Genomic DNA, 24364 nt, shown 5'->3' with positions numbered 1-24364 from the left:
ACATGATCCAACTGAAGTCTTACATTCTTCTGCAATCGCTTGGACAGTCAGTCTTCCATTGGCATGCACAATTTCACAGATGTTCCTGATATGGGCGTCTTTGGTTGGTGTCGAAGGACATCCTGAATGACAGTCAACTTTAACTTCTGTTTGGCCATTTTTAAACCATGTGAACCATTCATAACATCAAGTATGGCTTCAGCACTCATCATTGTAGGCTTCCTCCATCATTTGGTGCGTTTCTGTAAAGGTTTTTGTGAGTTTCATGCAAAATTTAATGCAAACACATTGCTCTGCCATCTCGAAATTCAGAAACTGTGTGACACAACATTCTACTCAATACAGCACTGAACAATAATTAACAGACATAAAATATTGAAACTTCCACCAGTTAAAAATTAAACACAGGCATGTGCAGTTATGTCAACTGCATTTCGCTCCAGCACACCAGTGGCGCAAAATTCCGAATGTTCCAGAATTTTTTGAACTGACCTCATATAGCAACAGATGGGCAGAGAGTATAGTTTTGGCTCATGCTGTGCGTACTTTACTTGCATTACACAATCACACAATTGTTTGTGATCTAGGAACATTTGGATTATTGAACTGCCATATGCTATAGTTTTCTCTTCTCCTCAACTTTTTAATCAGACCCACTGAACCGGTATTTAGAGAAATCATTGTGTCAACGATTATGTCTTGCTGTTAGCCATGCGCTATTGCTAATTTCTGCTACAAACAATTTCCTGGGGAGCACAACCACAAAAGGGCACTGTGAATGACAATAACAACACTCAATCACCGTTGAAATTATAAAAAAATTATAACAATTAAAAAGTCAAGAATGATGAGGTGTTTCCAAAGACACGTAGATGTATTAAGGTGCTTTATTTGCAACTATTGGTTTTGCACCAGTATAGGTGCATCTTCAGGTTTATAATGGTTATATTTCCATAATGTAGATGGACAGTTACAGAGTTCCAGCTTTCAGGAAGTTATCCATGTTAAGAGTCAAACCACACTGATGGTTTTTCAGAATAAAATTGAGTACACCAAAAAGATGCTTGTCAAAATGTACAAAGCACGACTGCTGAATGAGCCAGACTGGATAACACCCCATAGGATATATTATAAGATCTGGCAGACACTAGCTGTATGAAACCAAAGAAGTAAAACTTAGAATCATATCCATATAATTATATAGTTCTGGCAATACCAGCCATGACCTCCTTCTTCTGTGCAGATTCACACATATTACCTGATCTCTTACGGGACTTGGTAAGAATGTCTTCCATGAGTCGCTCAGATGGATAGAGCGTCTGCCGTGTAAGCAGGAGATCCCCGGTTCGAGTCCCAGTCGGGGCACACATTTTCACCTGTCCCTGTTGATATATATCAATGCCCGTCAACAGCTGAAGGTATTAATATATAATTGTAATATTGCTAACAGTCCGATGAGGTGTAAGCAGTCCATGAAGGCTAGTGATAGACAGACATCATATTAAGTTTCACTTTCATTGGTTTTGTACAGCTGGTTTCTACCAGATCTTACAAGACATTCTGGAGGTGTTATCTTCCTTGGCTCATTCAGTAATCGTGCTTTGTTCATTTGGGTGAACTCAATTTTAGTATGACAACCCACCAATGTGGTTTGACTCTTAACATGGAGAGCCTCCCAAAGGCTGGGGTGTGTAACTGTTCCTCTATATTATGGAAATATAACCATTATAAACCCAAAGATGTGTATACACTGACTTGAAACCAGTAGTTGCAAATAAAGTGCCTACACACTCTGGAAACATCTCATCATTCTTAAATTTTTAATTGTTATAATTTTTATGAAAATTTGTATGGTCATTGAGTGCTGATTGTAATTCATAATTTCTGCTGGTCACTAATCTGGTATTTTTAGAATATTAAACCAAAATATGCAGCCATATCTTGCAGAGTAATTACAAGCAGTGTCTGATTAGAAATAATACATTACACACATTAACAAGATAAAAGTGTAACACCAATCTGTAGCACTTGCTTTGTTAGTTTCAGGTTGAACTGTAACTACATAAGAGTTGCGTACAAGGGTTGAGGATTAGGAAAAGGAAAAGAGATTGGTGGAGGACAGTGAGTAATGGAGGCTGTGACCAGGAGATTGGTGCATTGAAGAATGTGCTGGAGGGACAGTTCTACACATGAAATTCAGGAAAGTTAATGCTATTCGGGTAGCATTCTGATGGTATGTGTTTTGAAGCAGCCATTGAAACTTGATTGTGTTGTGGTGATAAACATGATCTGCCACAAGCTTTTACTTGGTCACAGTTTGACAGCGGCCGTTTATAATCAGTGCACAAGTGGTAGTTTGCATCAGAGCTGGAATGGCATGTTCTGTTTGGATGAATGGGATAAAACTTCCACCTGCATCTTTTGTATGGATATAATCCATTTGGTATAGAATTGGGAGAAAGAACAGTGTTATTCTGGATTGAGAAGTGATAGAATACTTGTAGTGGGGCAGGAGGGATTTTGGAGAATACATTCCTCACTTTCTAGCAGAGCAAAAAATATCAGTGCTTTCGCCTTATAGGGATGGGTGTACCACTAGGTGAGTCCTTTGAAGAAAATCACAAGTCCAAATACTGACTTGTATTGTATACCGCTGTAAGAGCATCCAAAAGCATTGTGTGTGTGTATGTGTGTGTGTGTGTGTGTGTGTGTGTGTGTGTGTGTGTGTGTGTGTCCGATTTTTATTCATTTAAAAAAAAAATTTATCTCATAAGTTTTATAAAAATATTTAAGTAGAATTATTGCTTAGCATTTATTGTTGTCTGTGGCAGTATTATTTTTACTTATTGTCTTATAGATGTTGCCTCTGATTTTCTTTATAGATGTTGTCATGATAGCAAGAGTTGAAATACACGGATCAGCCAGAATATTATGACCACTGACCTACTATCAATGTAAACCCATCCAGGCAATAGCAGCATCACCTAGGGAGGAATGACTGCTAATCAGACACAAGCATGGTGCATGTAGTATCAGTGAGCATGCTGTCCGTGTGCAGAATGGGGAAGATGTGTGATGTATCTGAGTTTGACCTAGGACAGATTGTGGTGACCTGGAGGCTCAGCACAAACATTTCAGAAACTGTGCTGCTTGTTGGGTGTTTGAGGTATGCCTTGGTGAGTGTCTTCAACAAGTGGCAAAACCAAGGTGAAACCATTTTCAGACATTGTGAGGGTGGACGGCCATCCCTCATCACTGATGTCAGACGTCATAGGCTGGGCAGACTGATAAAACAGGACATGTGGCAAAATTGTGGCAAGACTTTAATATTAGACAGAGTACAAGTGTGTCTGAAAACACAGGGCACTAAACGCTCCTAAAATGGACCTCCGGAGCTGACGACCCATGCATGTGCCAATGTTAACACTATGACATCAGCAACTCCAACTGAAAAGTGCATGTGACCACTGGCACTAGACATTGGCACAGTAGCAGAGCATCATGATGAATCCCAATACCTTCTTCATCAGGCTGATGGGAGAACATGAATCCGTCGTCTTCTCCTCAACACCTGTACTGCGGGACAGAGACAAGCTGCCAGCAGCACAATTATGCTCTAGAGAACATTTGGGTGAGCATCCTTAGGATCACTGCATCTTATGCAAGGAACAATGGTGGCAAAGGAGTATTGTACACTGGTTGCAGACCCTGTACATCACCTTCATGTCAATCAAGTTTCCCAACGGCAGTGGCATTTTTCAAAAAGATAATTTGCCAGTAGCGTGATGGGGTGATTTGAAAGCATAGTGACGAGCTCCAATTGATGTGCTGGCCCCCCAGCTCACCAGATCTGAACTCAATCAAACACATCTGGGATGTGATTGAACATGACAGCAGATCTCCTCAGCCCCCCCCCCCCCCTTCCCCGAAATTTACGAGAGTTAGGCGACTTGTGTATGCAGATGTAGTGCCAACTCCCTCCAGCGACCAAGCAAGTTCTCATTTCTTCCATGCCATTGTGTGTCACCACTGTTATCCATGCCGAAGATGAACATACTAGCTATTTGTTAGGTGGTCGTATAATGTTCTGGCTGATTAGTACACACTTATAAGCCATAACGTTATGACACCTGCCAACTGCAAGGTTGGATGCCTCTTGGTGGTGTTAAGGGCATGTGTCACAGTAAGAAAAGTATGTAGGCCAAGCAGAAATATATGGGGAATTACCCTAGCGAAGATACGCGCTGCAAATGGAGTAATCCACCGAGATAAGCGACTTTGCCAAAGGACATATTATTATTACATGGAGCATGTGAACAAGTATCTTGAAATTGGTGAAGCTGGTCAAATGTTAATTTGCTACAGTTGTGTGCATCTTCGGAAAGTGGTAGAAGGCCTGTGAATCTACCCCTAAGTGAAAGTGTTTGGAAGTCTACAAATCTTCACAGAACATGTAGTTTGAAGGCCTGTGTGCTCTGTGAAGTAGGATAGATGATGATCTGTGGCACCTATGATGAAAGAGCATGTTTGTTTCGGAGCACACCATTCACCGCACGTTGTTGACAAGTATTTCAACAGCAGACCACCCTTGCATGTTCACATGTTCGCCCTATGGCATTGTCGGTTATGATTGCAGTGGGCTCAGGATCATCGACATTGGACTGTGTATAACTGGTAACATGTCAGCTCATTGTATGAATCATATTTTTGCAACACTAGGTCAATGGTCATCTCCACCAAGACTGTCATCAAGACAAACAGCTGGTGGAAACATTCACTGTGCCACGATGCATGTTGGTGGGAGCAGTATTATGCTATGATAGGCATTCTCCTGCACTTGCATGTGACCTGTGTTAGTAATCAAAGACATGAGATCAGCTGCGGACCACCTGCATCCCTTCATGCTTGATGTCTTCCCTGAAAACAATGTCATGTCTCAAAGCCAGAATCGTGCTGCAGTGGCTTGAGAACTGTGACAGTGAATTCACGTTATCACCTTGGCCACCAGATTCGCCTAATGTGGGTCCAATGGTTTCCGTCTGGGTCACTGTCGAGTGCCATTACCGCATACACAAATCAGCAGCTAGTTGTTCACGGGAATTGCATGACTTGTGCGTAGACGCCTGGTGTAACATAGCTCCACGAATATACCAGTGAACTGTAGAATCAATGATAAAACAGAATCAGTTATATATTGCATTACAAATATGGCCCAACAAGCTATTAAGCAGCTGCTCATAATGTTTTGGCTCACCAGTATATAACTTAGTAGACATATCCTAGGATGAATTATGTTGGTTCGATTACTAACTATCATTAAAAAAATAAAAAATAAATATTTTAATTGTCAAAAAATATAATTATATTTTACTCCAAACTTCAAACAGATTCTATTCTAATTACACTATTTAGGTGGCCCTAGTGACAGTAACTCTGGTAACAGGGAGTTGTGAACCCAGAATCCCAATGTTCAGAGATCCAGTACTTTGTGGTGAGTGGTTATTATATCACCTCATTACTAATATTCAGAAGTCACAGAAGTGGCTACTAAAATATATTTTTAAATTAGTTTTGAATTTCTGAAAGCTTCCAATTTTTCCCTGTTACATTTGTGAGAAGCTTGTTAATACTTTTGTGTCACAATAAAGATAGAAATACAAGATTCAAATGTAAATTCCTTTTTTACTGCTGCTATTGTGGTTCTGTTTATGGCATTTTATTTGAAAATGACTGTATTTGCCGTGGATAACATTTAAGAGTAAATATAATGTGTGGGATAACAGAGGTTAAAAGTCAATGCTCACCTATATTATTTGCTGGCTAGACTGGTTTTAACATTTATGTCATTTTTAACAGCTCTTTGCCAGTGCTGTGTCAATCAGTAGTAGCATTGTTCATCTCAGGCATTCTCCTAGAGCCTGTGGTAGCCAGTGGTTGGATCAGTAAGTAGTAGGATCGTTCATCTCCTCAAGTCTCCTGTTAGAGCCTCTAGTACAGTGGATCGCAACCTAGGGGTAATTACTCCCCTGAGGGGTAAAATGAAATTTTCTAAGGGGTAAAAACTAAACGATTTGATTGTTTTTCAGTCATGAAACTAAATTACTTTCAAAATATCATTACTATTATCACAATTTTGTAAGACTATAATATTGATTATATAAGTTATCAATAATTACTTTTCCTCAGTTAGTAGCATTAAAGTGGTGGAGGTTATAGGTTACTCACATAGTCCACCCACTACACACATATGTTGTGCTCTGTCCTCTACATCTCTGATGATAAAAGGGAGACATATACATAACAAGTGCTAAATATCTCGACAAAATGTTTTTTCCAAGTCGTAGATAGTACCTGCAGTAGTCTAGAAATCAGAAATTGCTTCATTACTCACAATGAAAGAGAAAAATGTATTTATTGACAGCGTGACACAGGTAAGGGCTACTATAGTGCTGTACACATTATTATTACTATTGTTATTATTATTATTATTATTAGTAGTAGTAGTAGTAGTAGTAGTAGTAGTTGCCATGATCAGACACAATGCATTAACAGCCTGAAGACTTCCAATTTCTGCCAGTTCAGAAGTAAGAACTGCTGCAATCAAGTGATTTATGAACAGTAAGTATGGTGAACACATTTTAATGTGGTTGATTTTAAATGGGATTCCATTGTGTAGATCAAGCAAGTGCCACAATTGTGTGGAGTAATGCAGGGGAAGTATATTTTGTAACAAGTGTCTACCCTCACTGTGGACAGTTAGCTTCCTTACTTGAGAAGGAGTCGTGGACAGCACTTGTGATGCCCCATGAATTCGTTCATCATTCATTCTAATACACACACACACACACACACACACACAAGAAAAATCTTTCATTTGACAGTCTATCTGTGTGCTTAAGTTGGTGATAATGTGGTGGAAGGGTGGCAACAGATTTTGGGGGGGGGGGGGGGGGGGGTAGGTGCACTAGCTAATGGCTCATTATGCTCAGGGGTAATAGTCTAAGAAAGGTTGGTAACCATTGCTTTAGTAGGAGACCTGAGGAAATGAGCGATCCTACTATGTGCTGACACAGCCACTGGCTAAGATCTATTGAGAACAGAAGTATGCATGTGGCATTTGTACTCAAATCATTCCGTGTGTGTTGTTCTGTGAAAGTCTGGTAGATGACGATGTAGGTGCTCTGCATGTGTGGAGTACCTGCATTTTATTTCCTTAACGCTTGTTCGGGCATCACGTGCTGAAATGACCCGACTCTCCACTCTGGGAAAAGTCCACTTCTCCAATTTTTGTGCTAAGAAACACTTGAAGGTTTATGAGAGTATGCCACATCATTTTATGAACTTATTTTTCCAGCAAAATCTTGTGTTTCCTTGTGAAAAAATAAAATGACTGATTTTCATTCTGCTTGATTTTGTGTGTGTGTGTGTGTGTGTGTGTGTGTGTGTGTGTGTGTGTAATGTTTCTCAAGTGATTTTGAAGAAAGTACTTGGTTGAAAAATCTGATTTTTTCACACATAGTAGCATGATATCTCGGCTTCTTGATAAATTATTTCCCTTCTTATAACACATAACAGTCATTATGAAATGACCCTATTTGTCAAGCACAAGACTTGATTTTCAAATCTTGTATCGAGAAAGTGTCACATCATGCTACTCACTGATCACTATGTTGTAGGCCATACATTACTGTGAGTGAAATATAGCTAAAAGTACAAAAGGGTTTGTAAAATGGTAGTGACACTGATATCTGTCTTCTTACATAAGTAAATGAAGTTACTAAATGCTGACAATGCTGCAATCACAAGCCAGCACAATTCTCATGAGTATAGCATAGTGTCAAGCACTGTAGGAGAGGAAAATGGATTACTGGAGATCAGTGCAGGCAAAGTGTCAAACCTTTGTGTGATTTTAATCATCCATGTTCAGAAAACATCAAATATATAGAAATTGTTCTCCCAGTGACGACTGATTACACTGGAGAATCATCTAATACAGTCTTATAGTACCATCCACATTATACCAAAAAAATTTAATTCTTGTCAACTTCATATGATGATGCAAAAATAGATCTACCCACACTCTTCATGCATCTCCTTCTTAAACCAAAATTGTAGACCATTCCATGCCACCAACTGGTAACCCATTCAGCGTAGGTCACCACAAGTGAAGCCATAAAATTTCTCTTCTATGTAAAGTAGGAGTTCCAATTCTGCACCTAATTCAAGTTTTCATCCAGTTTTTTGTTAAATTAATTTTGAAGGATAAACTTCAGTCTTGTTAAATACAGGGTGATTATAATTAAAGTTAAACTTTCAAACCGCAGTAGAGATAACACCACTGGCCAGAATGATGTCAAATTCCAACGTAATATTATCGAAGAAGGGAGAAATGTATGGCAGAAGAAAAATAAATAGTTACAAATGCATCATAATTTAATAGTGGTCGACTACAAATGACATAGGAATCATACAACAAAGCCTAAGGTGTATGTTTGATGATAACAAACTGTATTACACTTTGTGCATGGGTGTGCAGGTGTGATACTGTTAGTTATGTAAGCACATCCACCACAAGCAAGGTCATATCACGTCAGATGGGGAAAATCGGTTTTTAATCACCCTAAGGCCAAAACTACATAAAAGGTATCACTCACATCAATTTTTAATTGTGCCGAGATCAAAAACTGCATAAAAAGCATCAATCACATCAGTTTTTAATTGTCCTGAGGCCAAATACCGCATTAAAAGCTTCAATCTCATCGATTTTTAATTGTCCTGAGGCCAAAAACTGCATAAAAATCATCAATCAAAATCAAATCTGATTCATTAGTTAAAACTTCCAGACTGAGAGACCGTGGTAAATCTTAAAATTTCTTCTTCCTGATGCTTCGTTGCCAACTGCAGGCAACATCTTCCAAGGTGAGTCGTTGACTCAGAAAATGTTACCCACAATTGGCAACGAAACATCAAGAAGGAGTAGTTTTACAGATCGGCCGTAGCCTCTCAGCTGGGAAGTTTTAACCACTGAAGACACAGGTCTTGAAAGCCTACACGCTATGATCAAATCGGATTATTAATTTCCCTGTGACTGGCGCAAAACAAGTTCAGTATGCTGTGCAGAAGCATTTGCTTTAATTTTGGTACCACAGAACAAGCAATCAAGAAACAGTATGTTCCACCACTGACAGAAGTGTTTCTGGGGTCACATTCAGAATGTGTTGCACAACGCGTGCCTTCAGTGCAGCTAAGTTTGCAGCCAGAAGTCACACTGATTAAGATCAGATGATCACGACGGCCAGGCTGTAGGGAAATGGTGACTCATAATTCTAGCATTTCCGAAATGGCACTTCAGCAGCTGCTGAACTGGATTTGCAGTGTGTGGAGGTGTGCATCTTGCATAAAAATGGTACCATCCACATTGTTGGAGAGCTGGAAAGACATTGTTGCGTAAAAGACACTCATACGCTTACCAGTGATTGTACAGGTAACAGGACCGGAAGCACCTGTCTCATCGAAAAAATATGGCCCTATGATAAATGATGCCATAAATCCGCACCATGTATTGACCTTTTCAGGATGAAGTGGTACTGGTTGATTTACGCGTGGATTTTCCGTTGCTCATATTTAAGAACTCTGTGTATTGACATATCCTGTCAGATGGAAGTGGGCTTTGTCTGTCCACAAAATCTTCCACAGCCAATCATTGTCCACTTCCATGCTAGCAAGAAACTCTGAAGCAAAGGTCTCTATTGCTGGCAGGTCAACAGGAAGCAACTCGTGCATATGGGTAATTTTAAATGGATAGCAAAAGAGGATGTTTCTTAGAATTTTACAAACTCTGCTCACTGGTATGTCCAATGTTCAGGCAATTCTCCGTGCATTAAATGTCTGCATGCCATCACTCATCTCCTCCTGCATTGTTATGGCCACTGCTTCCACTGATGCCGAATCAGTTTTTTTCCTCCCTCTACCAGGTTGCACGCCAAAAGAACCCATCTTTTCAAATTTACAAATCATTTTCTCCAGACCCATGGCAGCCATCGGACCAACGCCTTTTTTCAAACCCTTTAGTGTCTGGAACTTCTGCTGAGCGATGTGTGCACAGTCACCATTCTTGTAATACAGCTTTACAAGCAGGGCGCAATCCTGCATTGAGACACTTGAGGCAAACGTTACAGATGCCGTTTACGCTGTGTACCCGGCATGTTTATACCAACTTCAGTGGGCCGTATGCATGACAGTTGTTTTCATTTATGTATTTGACTCGTGCAGCCCCATCTATTGATCAATTTTCACACTATTATTTTTTCTTCTGCCATACGTTTTCCCCCTTCTCCATAAATCCACACCATGTATTGACCTTTTCAGGATGAAGTGGTACTGGTTGATTTACGCGTGGATTTTCCGTTGCTCATATTTAAGAACTCTGTGTATTGACATATCCTGTCAGATGGAAGTGGGCTTTGTCTGTCCACAAAATCTTCCACAGCCAATCATTGTCCACTTCCATGCTAGCAAGAAACTCTGAAGCAAAGGTCTCTATTGCTGGCAGGTCAACAGGAAGCAACTCGTGCATATGGGTAATTTGAAGTCATTCTGACCAATGATGTCATTTATACAGCATTTTGAAAGTCTAAATTAATTATAATCACCCAGTACTTGTAATGTCAATTGTGGCATGTTAAATATTTTAGCAAGTGTCATTGTCTATATAGTGTTATTTCTAGCTCATGAATCATCATAGCAATATTTGTTTCATTCCATTTGTTCATTTTTCTCTGTGGGCTATATATTTGCTTTGTTTTTGGTACCGCAGAACAAAATTGGCACAGGTTAGTCATACTGCAAAAATGTCTCAAATCTGGCTCTAGTTGAAATTTAGACCATTACTATTATTAATTTTTATGTTAATTACAAAATGATGAAAAACAGTAGGTAATAAAACAAAAGCTATTCTAAAAGTTAAAATTATCTTTATCATGACTTACTAGAGAGAAGACTATTCATAAACAGATACCATATGAAAAAATACTGAATGCATATGTGCAAAAATTTTATAATGGTTAAATTGTGTTTATGTTGGCTACAATTACATCTGACAATGACCTGACATTGCTGTTTTACAGAACAGTTGATGTGGTCTGCAAAACTTTTTAACTGTTGCCAAATTTTCTTTGTTGTCTATAAAGTGGTTTGTTCTCCCATGCAGAGATATCAGTGTGCAGCATAATTAAATTGATATGAGTGTAGTTCAATCAGCTGATGGTAATATGTCGGAAGGAAGATGTGCTTCTGCAGATGTTTAGCTGCTGTGACGGCCACATCATCAGAGCAGAGAGCTTGCCAGACTGAGTGACCTCTACCCTTCATTCCCCACAACGACACATTTGAGTGCAGCCTTCCAGCTCTGAGCACTCGTACTCCAACAAGCCATACCTGAGTTCAGCACATTTAAGTGACTATGAGCGAGTAAAATCCCCACTCTGCTGATCTCCAGTTGAGAGTGAGATAAATGTCAAAATCAGTGTAGCAACAAACCCCTCACCCCCCCCCCCCCCCCCCCCTCCCAAGGTATATAAACGCTGACTGTTAACTTCTGTTGTCTAATTTAATGTGTTCACTGTTGCACTACTTTAGTCACCAGTCACCAGTGTGGTAATGTGAGTAAGTGTAAGAATTCCAAAATTCTTAAAAAATCAAATCTTAGAAGTTCAGTTAACCACTCTGCATATGGTTTTGCTTTTATTTTTGTTCAGTGAATATTTTTTAATTTGTTGTTGTTGTTCTCTTCAGTCCTGAGACTGGTTTGATGCAGCTCTCCATGCTACTCTATCCTGTGCAAGCTGCTTCATTTCCCAGTACCTACTGCAACCTACATCCTTCTGAATCTGCTTAGTGTACTCATCTCTCGGTCTCCCTCTACGATTTTTACCCTCCACGCTGCCCTCCAATGCTAAATTTGTGATCCCTTGATGCCTCAAAACATGTCCTACCAACCGATCCCTTCTTCTAGTCAAGTTGTGCCACAAACTTCTCTTCTCCCCAATCCTATTCAATACCTCCTCATTAGTTACGTGATCTATCCACCTTATCTTCAGTATTCTTCTGTAGCACCACATTTCGAAAGCTTCTATTCTCTTCTTGTTCAAACTAGTTATCGTCCATGTTTCACATCCATACATGGCTACACTCCAAACAAATACTTTCAGAAACGACTTCCTGATACATAAATCTATATTCGATGTTAACAAATTTCTCTTCTTCAGAAACGCTTTCCTTGCCATTGCCAGTCTACATTTTATATCCTCTCTACTTCGACAATCATCAGTTATTTTACATCCTAAATAGCAAAACTCCTTTACTACTTTAAGTGTCTTATTTCCTAATCTAATTCCCTCAGCATCACCCGATTTAATTTGACTACATTCCATTATCCTCGTTTTGCTTTTGTTAATGTTCATCTTATATCCTCCTTTCGAGACACTGTCCATTCCGTTCAACTGCTCTTCCAAGTCCTTTGCCGTCTCTGACAGAATTACAATGTCATCGGCGAACCTCAAAGTTTTTACTTCGTCTCCATGAATTTTAATACCTACTCCAAATTTTTCTTTTGTTTCCTTTACTGCTTGCTCAATATACAGATTGAATAACATCGGGGAGAGGCTACAACCCTGTCTCACTCCTTTCCCAACCACTGCTTCCCTTTCATGCCCCTCGACTCTTATTACTGCCATCTGGTTTCTGTACAAATTATAAATAGCCTTTCGCTCCCTGTATTTTACCCCTGCCACCTTTAGAATTTGAAAAAGAGTATTCCAGTCAACATTGTCAAAAGCTTTCTCTAAGTCTACAAATGCTAGAAACGTAGGTTTGCCTTTTCTTAATCTTTCTTCTAAGATAAGTCCTAAGGTCAGTATTGCCTCACGTGTTCCAACATTTCGACGGAATCCAAACTGATCCTCCCAGAGGTCTGCATCTACCAGTTTTTCCATTCGTCTGTAAAGAATTCGCGTTAGTATTTTGCAGCCGTGGCTTATTAAACTGATAGTTCGGTAATTTTCACATCTGTCAGCACCTGCTTTCTTTGGGATTGGAATTATTATATTCTTCTTGAATTCTGAGGGTATTTCGCCAGTCTCATACATCTTGCTCACCAGCTGGTAGAGTTTTGTCATGACTGGCTCTCCCAAGGCCGTCAGTAGTTCTAATGGAATGTTGTCTACTCCGGGGGCCTTGTTTCGACTCAGGTCTTTCAGTGCTCTGTGAAACTCTTTACGCAGTATCTCCCATTTCATCTTCATGTACATCCTCTTCCATTTCCATTATATTGTCCTCAAGTACATCGCCCTTGTATAGACCCTCTATATACTCCTTCCACCCTTCTGCCTTCCCTTCTTTGCTTAGAACTGGGCTGCCATCTGAGCTCTTGATATTCATACACATGGTTCTCTTCTCTCCAAAGGTCTCTTTAATTTTCCTGTAGGCAGTATCTATCTTACCCCTAGTGAGATAAGCTTCTACATCCTTACATTTGTCCTCTAGCCATCCCTGTTTAGCCATTTTGCACTTCCTGCCGATCTCATTTTTGAGACGTTTGTATTCCTTTTTGCCTGCTTCATTTACTGCATTTTTATATTTTCTCCTTTCATCAATTAAATTCAATATTTCTTCTGTTACCCAAGGATTTCTAGCAGCCCTCGTCTTTGTACCTACTTTATCCTCTGCTGCCTTCACTACTACATCCCTCAGAGCTACCCATTCTTCTTCTACTGTATTTCTTTCCCCTATTCCTGTCAATTGTTCCCTTATGCTCTCTCTGAAACTCTGTACAACCTCTGGTTCTTTCAGTTTATCCAGGTCCCATCTCCTTAATTTCCCACATTTTTGCAGTTTCTTCAGTTTTAATCTACAGGTCATAACCAATAGATTGTGGTCAGAGTCCACATCTGCCCCTGGAAATGTCTTACAACTTAAAACCTGGTTCCTAAATCTCTGTCTTACCATTATATAATCTATCTGATACCTTTTAGTATCTCCAGGGTTCTTCCACGTATACAACCTTCTTTCATGATTCTTAAACCAAGTGTTAGCTATGATTAAGTTGTGCTCTGTGCAAAATTCTACTAGGCGGCTTCCTCTTTCATTTCTTAGCCCCAATCCATATTCGCCTACTATGTTTCCTTCTCTCCCTTTTCCTACACTCGAATTCCAGTCACCCATTACTATTAAATTTTCGTCTCCCTTCACTATCTGAATAATTTCTTTTATTTCATCGTACATTTCTTCAATTTCTTCATCATCTGCAGAGCTAGTTGGCATATAAACTTGTACTACTGTAGTAGGTGTGGGCTTCGTATCTATCTTGGCCACAATAATGCGTTCACTATGCTGTTTGTAGTAGCTTACCCGCATTCCTATTTTCCTATTCATTATTAAACCTACTCCTGCATTACCCCTATTTGATTTTGTGTTTATAACCCTGTAGTCACCTGACCAGAAGTCTTGTTCCTCCTGCCACCGAACTTCACTAATTCCCACTATATCTAACTTTAACCTATCCATTTCCGTTTTTAAATTTTCTAACCTACCTGCCCGATTAAGGGATCTGACATTCCACGCTCCGATCCGTAGAACGCCAGTTTTCTTTCTCCTGATAACGACATCCTCCTGAGTAGTCCCCGCCCGGAGATCCGAATGGGGGACTATTTTACCTCCGGAATATTTTACCCAAGAGGATGCCATCATCATTTAATCATACAGTAAAGCTGCATGTCCTCGGGAAAAATTACGGCTGTAGTTTCCCCTTGCTTTCAGCCGTTCGCAGTACCAGCACAGCAAGGCCGTTTTGGTTAATTTTGCAAGGCCAGATCAGCCAATCATCCAGACTGTTGCCCCTGCAAATACTGAAAAGGCTGCTGCCCCTCTTCAGGAACCACACGTTTGTCTTGCCTCTCAACAGATACCCCTCCGTTGTGGTTGCACCTACGGTACGGCCATCTGTATCGCTGAGGCACGCAAGCCTCCCCACCAACGGCAAGGTCCATGGTTCGTGGGGGGAGGATTTTTTAATTTTTATATATATATATATATATATATATATATATATATATATATATATATATATATATATATATATATATATGATCTACCCATCTAATCTTCAGCATTCTTCTGTAGCACCACATTTCGAAAGCTTCTATTCTCTTCTTGTCCAAACTATTTATCGTTCATGTTTCACTTCCATACATGGCTACACTCCATACAAATACTTTCAGAAACGACTTCCTGACACTTAAATCTATACTCAATGTAAACAAATTTCTCTTTTTCAGAAATGCTTTCCTTGCCATTGCCAGTCTACATTTTATATCATCTCTGCTTCGACCATCATCAGTTATTTTGCTCCCCAAATAGCAAAACTCCTTTATTACTTTAAGTGTCTCATTTCCTAATCTAATTCCCTCAGCATCACCCACCTTAATTCGACTACATTCCATTATCCTCGTTTTGCTTTTGTTGATGTTCATCTTATATCCTCCTTTCAAGACAGTGTCCATTCGGTTCAGCTGCTCATCCAAGTCCTTTGCTGTCTCTGACAGAATTGCAATGTCATCGGCAAACCTCAACGTTTTTATTTCTTCTCCATGTATTTTAATACCTATTCCATTTTTTTCTTTTGTTTCCTTTACTGCTTGCTCAATATACAGATTGAATAACATCGGGACAGGCTACAGCCCTGTCTCACTCCCTTCCCAACCACTGCTTCCCTTTCATGCCCCTCGATTCTTATAACTGCAATCTGGTTTCTGTACAAATTATAAATAGCCTTTCGCTTCCTGTATTTTACCCCTGCCACCTTTAGAATTTGAAAGAGAGTATTCCAGTCAACATTGTCAAAAGCTTTCTCTAAGTCTACAAATGCTAGAAATGTAAGTTTCCCTTTCCTTAAACTATTTTCTAAGATGAGTCGTAGGGTCAGTATTGCCTCACATGTTCCAATATTTCTACGGAATCCAAACTGTTCTTCCCCGAGGTCGGTTTCTACCAGTTTTTCCATTCGTCTGTAAAGAATTCGCATTAGTATTTTGCAGCTGTGACTTACTAAACTGATTGTTTGGCAATTTTCACATCTGTCAATACCTGCTTTCTTTGTGATTGGAATTATTATATTCTTCTTGAAGTCTGAGGGTATTTCGCCTGTTTCATACGTCTTGCTCACCAGGTGGTAGAGTTTTGTCAGGACTGGCTCTCCCAAGGCCGTCAGTAGTTCCAATGGAATGTTGTCTACTCCGGGGGCCTTGTTTCGACTCAGGTCTTTCAGTGCTCTGTGAAACTCTTCACGCAGTATCTCCCATTTCATCTTCATCTACATCCTCTTCCATTTCCATAATATTGTCCTCAAGTACATCGCCCTTGTATGGACCCTCTATATACTCCTTCCACCTTTCTGCTTTCCCTTCTTTGCTTAAAACTGGGTTTCCATCTGAGCTCTTGATATTCATACAAGTGGCTCTCTTTTCTCCAAAGGTCTCTTTAATTTTCCTGTAGGCAGTATCTGTCTTACCCCTAGTGAGATAAGCCTCTACATCCTTACATTTGTCATCTAGCCATCCCTGCTTAGCCATTTTGCACTTCCTGTCGATCTCATTTTTGAGACATTTGTATTCCCTTTTGCCTGCTTCATTTAATGCATTTTTATATTTTCTCCTTTCATCAATTAAATTCAATATTTCTTCTGTTACCCAAGGATTTCTACTAGCCCTCATCTTTTTACCTACTTAATCCTCTGCTGCCTTCACTACTTCATCCCTCAAAGCTACCCATTCTTCTTCTAATGAATTTCTTTCCCCCATTCCTGTCAATTGTTCCCTTATGCTCTCCCTGAAACTCTGTACAACCTCTGGTTCTTTCAGTTTATCAAGGTCCCATCTCCTTAATTTCCCACATTTTTGCAGTTTCTTCAATTTTAATCTACAGGTCATAACTAATAGATTGTGGTCAGAGTCCCCTGGAAATGTCTTACAATTTAAAACCTGGTTCCTAAATCTCTGTCTTAGCATTATATAATCTATCTGATACCTTTTAGTATCTCCAGGGTTCTTCCATGTATGCAACCTTCTTTCATGATTCTTAAACCAAGTGTTAGCTATGATTAAATTGCGCTCTGTGCAAAATTCTACCAGGCGGCTTCCTCTTTCAATTTTTAGCCCCAGTCCATATTTACCTACTATGTTTCCTTCTCTCCCTTTTCCTACACTCGAATTCAAGTCACCCATGACTATTAAATTTTCGTCTCCCTTCACTACCTGAATTATTTCTTTTATCTCATCATACATTTCACCAATTTCTTCGTCATCTGCATAGCTAGTTGGCATATAAACTTGTACTATTGTAGTAGGCATGGGCTTCGTGTCTGTCTTGGCCACAATAATGTGTTCGCTATGCTGTTGGTAGTATCTTACCCACACTCCTATTGTTTTATTCATTATTAAACCTACTCCTGCATTACCCCTATTTGATTTTGTATTTATAATGCTGTATTCACCTGAGCAAAAGTCTTATGCCTCCTGCCACCGAACTTCACTAATTCCCACTATATCTATCTTCAACCTGTCCATTTCCCTTTTTAAATTTTCTAACCTTCCTGCTCGATAAAGTGATCTGACATTCCACGCTCCGTTCTGTAGAACGCCAGCTTTCTTTCTCCTGATAACGACGTCCTCTTGAGTAGTCCCCGCCCGGAGATCCGAATGGGGGACTATTTTACCTCCAGAATATTTTACCCAAGAGGACACCATCATCATTTAACCATACAGTAAAGCTGCATGCCCTCGGGAAAAATTATGGCTGTAGTTTCCCCTTGCTTTCAGCCGTTCGCACTACCAGCACAGCAAGGCCGTTTTGGTTAATTTTGCAAGGCCAGATCAGCCAATCATCCAGACTGTTGCCCCTGCAACTACTGAAAAGGCTGCTGCCCCTCTTCAGGAACCACACGTTTGTCTTGCCTCTCAACAGATACCCCTCTGTTGTGGTTCACCTACGGTACGGCCGTCTGTATCGCTGAAGCACGCAAGCCTCCCCACCATCGGCAAGGTCCTTGGTTCATGGGGGTAGGAAAGATATCATACTCTCTCTTAATTACAAACATTACTCAATACTGATGACCACATTTTATCATAAGGACTAAACTGGAACAATTGATTTGAAGGCACCATTCATGTACAACAACTAATGCTCATAAAATAGATATTTGTTTAGACAGCAGCATCAGATCTCTCCTTACATGTTGTCAGACAGCAAAAATTGGTTTCTGAAATTTGATTTTTATTCTCCTGAAGCTGTGTAGCATGTAAGCATGTCAATTATCTCATGAAGTCATAGAGGAAAGTAATATGGGATATGTTTCAATTTCTCAACACTACTAAAATTATCAGAATTATACCACAAGCAGGAACTCGAAACATTGCTCTGGGTTGGTACACTTAGAGGAACTGTGACTCAAGTTTAGAAGAATAATAGATGCAAATTAGAGCTTAGGGACTTTGGTGGAGATTTAATAAATGAAACCCACTTGGCTGTCATGTGCAAAATGTTTCGCCACTGTAGCAAAATATAATTGAAAATCATTATGGAGACATAGCAACTGTATGACACTTCTGACTGACAAAATAAACGTCACTGTCCTGTGCAGCAGAGTGAACAATATAATCTGTGCCGGGAGTATGTGTTGAATCTCTGACCAGTGTAGACCACGATGTAATTCTGTCCAGCAAAAAAAAGTAAAGATTTCTCTATGACACTCCATGTACCATTTATTACATATGCACTACTGATGGTACAACATTTCTGACAATGGTGACCCCAACTACCACATTACGTTTTGATTTTATGGAAATCTGCCACGCATTTTATGTATTCGACAATGCTGCCTTTGTTTGCCACATCTCCTCACTGTGTCAATGACAGCACCAAGGATATTTCACAAACAATGCCATGACGGGATATGAACAATCCGTGTGACAATTTACAAATAAACATTTAATCTGGAATAGAGGAATTTTGGTGCAGTGATTTAGGCAGAAACAATGTCGAGTGGAGTAATGAACTATGGTGCCCTGTTTATGCTTAAGCTGTTACCGGGTGTGCTCGTAGTTTTCCTTCTGTTCCAGCTCTCGCAACTACCCAGGGTCTTCCATACCATTCCAGTGACGTTTTGAGTAATATTCTCCAGCCACAATGCTATAATAATGCTCCTAATAGCATCTTTCCAACACATTAGTAGTGCACTCTGTCAAATAAGTTATCTCATGTACTGCTTGAATGCATGGACAGCAAATTATGATGGCCAATCTTGCCATAGTGTCCGAGTCTCATGCTGTGACTATTCTGCACTGTTCTTTCCATTCAAAAGATTCTGGTGCATTGAACGGTGACGTCACGCTCGTTTCAGCCATGCCTCCTGCGCCGCATATCATATTTAATTTAACAGCTGCCACACACCTCGCATCTCATGCCTCTCACGCCCATTCCATGTACAGTGCTAAGTTTAGGCCTACAGACAGGCCTGAACTTTTGCAGTATTCACTGCTTCAGGTTCCATCTACATTGCGTCCTTTCACATCTGATGTCACACCTACTCTAGACGTGCTGTGTGCCCCTTTGAGGATCTCTCGTGCGCCACTCACAGAGATGAGATACATCTATTTGATTGACTGAGCATTATACACCTCGTGCCTGCATGTTGATTTTCAAGCCACAAACATCTTGCTTTTGCAACTGTCTCATCAGTACTGTATGTCACATAAGGTCTATTCTCTGTATGATGCAACGTCTCTGTATGATGTGACGTCCACGCCGTCCTCATCGCGTGCTACCGCTTTGTTGCGACAAAGGACATCCGAATGATGCAGCAATCGCATACTACATGCGCCATCGCTCCCGCGCCAGCTACACTGGTCAACACTGTACTCTGGCAGGTCCCGTGTGTACAACCCACGAACAATGCCCACACCACCCATCCTCCCATTCTGTACCGACCTTCCTGCAGTATGGTTTGCTGTATGCGAGTGCTTGATGTCCACCCGAGGGATCGTCGATGATGACACTAGATATGTGACCTTACTCATTCAGTTCGCTGATGAAACAGACTTAATCAGTGTCCTATTCCTGTCAGCACACTCTCACAACACGTACAAGCTGACTAAGGCTTTGCTGCTCCAGCACTTCTCATACTCCCTGGAATAGCAACTATATGTAGTTATGCATAAAGAAACCCTCGAAGACAATCCGCCTTCCTCACTCTGGTGATGCTTATGAATGCAGATGATCCTACACTGATGCCTGACTGCATGCTCTGGACAATGTTGCTATTGAACTATCCACACACATCCAGACCACAATGCTATCGCTTTAGGATGACCCCCTTGACGTCAGACTTCGCCTCTTGGACTGAGAGCAAAGCCATCAACCAGTTGGCTGAGAGGCAACTGAGGTTAACTGACTACTACCGAGCCAGTCCAAGCTCCCCACTAGCCACCGTCAGTGCCTCCGCTCTGTGCAGCCGCGACACATCCCAGTTCAGCTGACTCTGCCTGATGTGGCTGGAGCCCAGTCACACCACCACACTGCATGACCTTTACAGTGCCAATGGACAACAATCATTGTATGATGCAGCGAATACGTTCACCTCCACAGCCCGCCGCCATCCCCCACCCCCACCCCACCCTGGAACTGTTTACAGACACCACTTCAGAGAACACCACCACTCGCCTCCGCCACTTCGATAGCCGAGGGATATTGTTGGTTCCATAGCAGATTCAGACGGGAGGATAGCAACTGCAGAGTGCCTTCTGCTTACCCAAATGAGCACAGCAGTCTGCTGGAGGCACACCAGGCTGCTCTACAACCACAGGATGCCTTAAACAACTGCACTTGCAAAGTTCTGCCACCTAACATCCTTTTTCTGACAGCTCACGCTTATTTGTTTATGACCGTCTGACACAAACCTATTTCCTCATCGACACAGATGCTGACATCAGTCCCTCCCGCCAGCCTGAGCACCACCTACTCTCTTGCCATCATTGTTCCAATTACGTGCCGTAAAGGACACTGTCATGGCAGCCACCAGCACAGCGTCAATGACTTTGGACTTGGGGGCAGAGAGTCACATGCACTAGGCCTTCACCATCGCTGAGACTGGGAGCAGACTTTCTGCGTCACTAACACCTGCTTCCTGACCTCACTCATGGTTTGTTATTACACCATGATGGTCGGCAGCCAATCATTGAAGTTATCAGCAAAGTTCTCCCTGAACATTCCTGTCCACCTCCCACCACTTCGTCATATGGAGATACATCACCAAACCACCTCTTAAAGTGCTCAGCAAACTTTTCTCTCTGATGTCCAACTATTCTTTGCTAAGCACCGCAAATGACATCATGAGATGCAGAAACATGGATCTTTGGCAGCGCATTGCTGACACTGCAGCATCACTTGATGTTGCTGTCCTACAGCATTCACAACAGCTACGCCACCTGTCTGCCTCCTCGGAGGATGCCATCATACTTCCAGAGCATATTTGCAAGGAATCTGAACAGGTTAGTGAAGTGCTGTATCCAACTTCAGTGTGCAATTCTGACAGTGTACCCACTGCTCTGCCCAGACAGCCCATTCTACCGCATGGTGTGTTTCTGGCCACTGATGTGCACCCTACTATCAGCCACATGCAGTTTGTGCTGTTCTTGATGGTACTGTTCATCTTATAAACACTACACCTAGCCCGCCTATCCAATGTAGACTTTGACACCTCCTTCCCCATAAATTTAGAGCAACAAAGGCCACCATGGACAAACTAATGGCAGTAGGCATTGTCCACCTGTCGCACAATCCCTGGGCACCTCCTGTAGAGCTCATTTGAAAGAAAGACAAATTGTGGTGCCTTTGTGGCAACTACCAGTTGCCCAATGACCAAATTATTATAGATAGTTATCCAGTCCCTAACTTACAGCACTTCGCCAAGAGTTTGCGGGGACCCAAATATTCTATGTTACTGCTGTAAAACAGTATACCTCCAGATTCCCATGGTGGAAGAGGACATACCAAAGACAGTGATTGCTACACCTTTCAGACTCTGAGTTTTTATGTATGCCTTAAAGATTAAAAAACACCATGCAAAAGGGACAGCATTTTACTGACAAAGTTTTGTTCAGTATAGCATTTCGTTATACCTACAAAGACAACATCGTTATATTCTCACCATCAGTGGAAGAGCACGAGGCTCACTTACAGATGCTCAACAGACTATCTCCTATTGGTCATCAGAGTCAGTTATGGCAAGCCTGTGTGACATTCATTAGCTAACACGTAGCTGCCTCAGGCATCTGCCCAATACCAGAGAAGGCCAACTAGATATGACTCTTGTCACCTCCCTCCACCTAGAAAGAGTTATGCAGATTTTTAGGCATCATAAATTTCTACAGGAGATACATCCCGCAAGCAGCTGAGCCTCTCCATCCTCCGACCGAAGTCCTGCATGAGAATAATACTGTGGGAAAATGGGACCTCAAGTAGACACATATTACACAATCCACCGTTTATAAAATTAAGCATGACAACACTGGCTCATCCATCTCCTGATGCCCACCTTACTATAACAGTGGACGCAAGTGCTCTTGCTGTCAGTGCCGTGCTACAGCGTGAGATAGTCTGCTTTCCCCAGACTCAGCAGTTTTTCTCTTGTAATCTTTCAGGCATGCAGTATAAGAGGTCAACCTTCGACCATGAGCTGTTCACCATCTACAAGGCCATCCATTGCATTTGAGAAGAGATAGTGGGCAGATCTGTTATTGTTTACATCTATCACCGTCCCCTGGCTGACACGTTACACAATCCACTTGAGGACCCTCCCCCAGGTGTTTTTGATACCTTGATTTCATTTCATGACTGATGTGTGCTATATCAAAGGCACTGACAACATTGTCGTGGACTATTTGTCGTGCATTACCTCTTCCTCTGCACGGCTCGATTACAACCAGATTGCCACGACACAAGACTTTGATCAAGACTTTCTGAACCTCCTTCAGTGAGGAAATGAACGTCTATCAGTAGATCGGGTTTCACTTGGCATGCCTGTACCTCAGTAGTTATGGGAAGGGGAGGCTGGCAAAGCTTATAGGTGACAGCATAGTGGGTGGTGGTGGGATCACTCATGTAAAAATTCCTGTAGTAATAGGTTGAAGTCAGCTGATAGGTATACCTGCTTAAAGGAAGTCCCTCTAACTTAGGGCTCACCTTCAGAGGACGTAAGGTTCCCAAGTAGAGAAGGAATTAGCATATTTCATCAGAATATAAGAGGTATTAGAGATAAAAGTAGTAAACTGCTTATAGATGTAGACTGTGAAATTATTGGTATATCGGAGCATCACTTAAATAACTTGACAATTCAGAGGCTTCCTTTACCAGGCTACAGATTAGCTGGCTGTTTTTCAAGGAGTTCCTTGCGTGGTGGGGAGTAGCTAAAAAACAGTATTCCATTTGATTCGATAGACACATCATGGCAATGCACTAACAGATATTTGAATGTTGTGCAGGGGCAGATGAATTTTGTGAAACTAAACTTCTAATTGTTGTTGTTTATAGGTCCCCTAACTCTGAATTCAGAGCATTTCTGCTGAAGCAAGAGAGGGCTCTTGATTCACTTTGAAGGAAGTACCAGAAATTAGTTATATGTGGTGACTAAAATATTAATTTTGTACACTCCTGGAAATTGAAATAAGAACACCGTGAATTCATTGTCCCAGGAAGAGGAAACTTTATTGACACATTCCTGGGGTCAGATAATCACATGATCACACTGACAGAACCACAGTCACATAGACACAGGCAACAGAGCATGCACAATGTCGGCACTAGTACAGTGTATATCCACCTTTCGCAGCAATGCAGGCTGCTATTCTCCCATGGAGACGATCGTAGAGATGCTGGATGTTGTCCTGTGGAACGGCTTGCCATGCCATTTCCACCTGGCGCCTCAGTTGGACCAGTGTTCGTGCTGGACGTGCAGACCGCGTGAGACGGACCTTCATCCAGTCCCAAACATGCTCAATGGGGGACAGATCTGGAGATCTTGCTGGCCAGGGTAGTTGACTTACACCTTCTAGAGCACGTTGGGTGGCACGGGATACATGCGGACGTGCATTGTCCTGTTGGAACAGCAAGTTCCCTTGCTGGTCTAGGAATGGTAGAACGATGGGTTCGATGACGGTTTGGATGTACCATGCACTATTCTGTGTCCCCTCGACGATCAACAGAGGTGTACGGCCAGTGTAGGAGATCGCTCCCCACACCATGATGCCGGGAGTTGGCC

The 24364-nt window shown here is 41.3% G+C and overlaps 1 protein-coding gene across 3 annotated transcripts in view; it reads left to right on the top strand.

Annotated features, from left to right (window-relative positions):
- The window catches only part of LOC126281756 (RWD domain-containing protein 2A-like), a 133758-nt gene that overhangs the window by 97307 nt on the left and 12087 nt on the right, over nucleotides 1-24364 (top strand). For 2 of the 3 annotated variants that reach the window (XR_007551303.1, XM_049980952.1), the window contains exon 4: nucleotides 5413-5491. The exons of the other annotated variant lie outside the window; for it this stretch is intronic. Coding sequence is in view for 1 of the 2 variants with exons in the window: in XM_049980952.1 (XP_049836909.1) it covers nucleotides 5413-5453 (41 nt within the window). In the remaining variant the exon portion in view is untranslated. The remainder of the gene's footprint in view (nucleotides 1-5412; nucleotides 5492-24364) is intronic. 3 annotated transcript variants of the gene reach the window in all.

The sequence above is a fragment of the Schistocerca gregaria genome, chromosome 7 (genome assembly GCF_023897955.1).
Source record: "Schistocerca gregaria isolate iqSchGreg1 chromosome 7, iqSchGreg1.2, whole genome shotgun sequence".
NCBI classification, from domain to species: domain Eukaryota; kingdom Metazoa; phylum Arthropoda; class Insecta; order Orthoptera; family Acrididae; genus Schistocerca; species Schistocerca gregaria.
The sequence above is the reverse complement of the archived record's forward strand: the minus strand, read 5'-3'. Positions and strand labels throughout refer to the sequence as shown.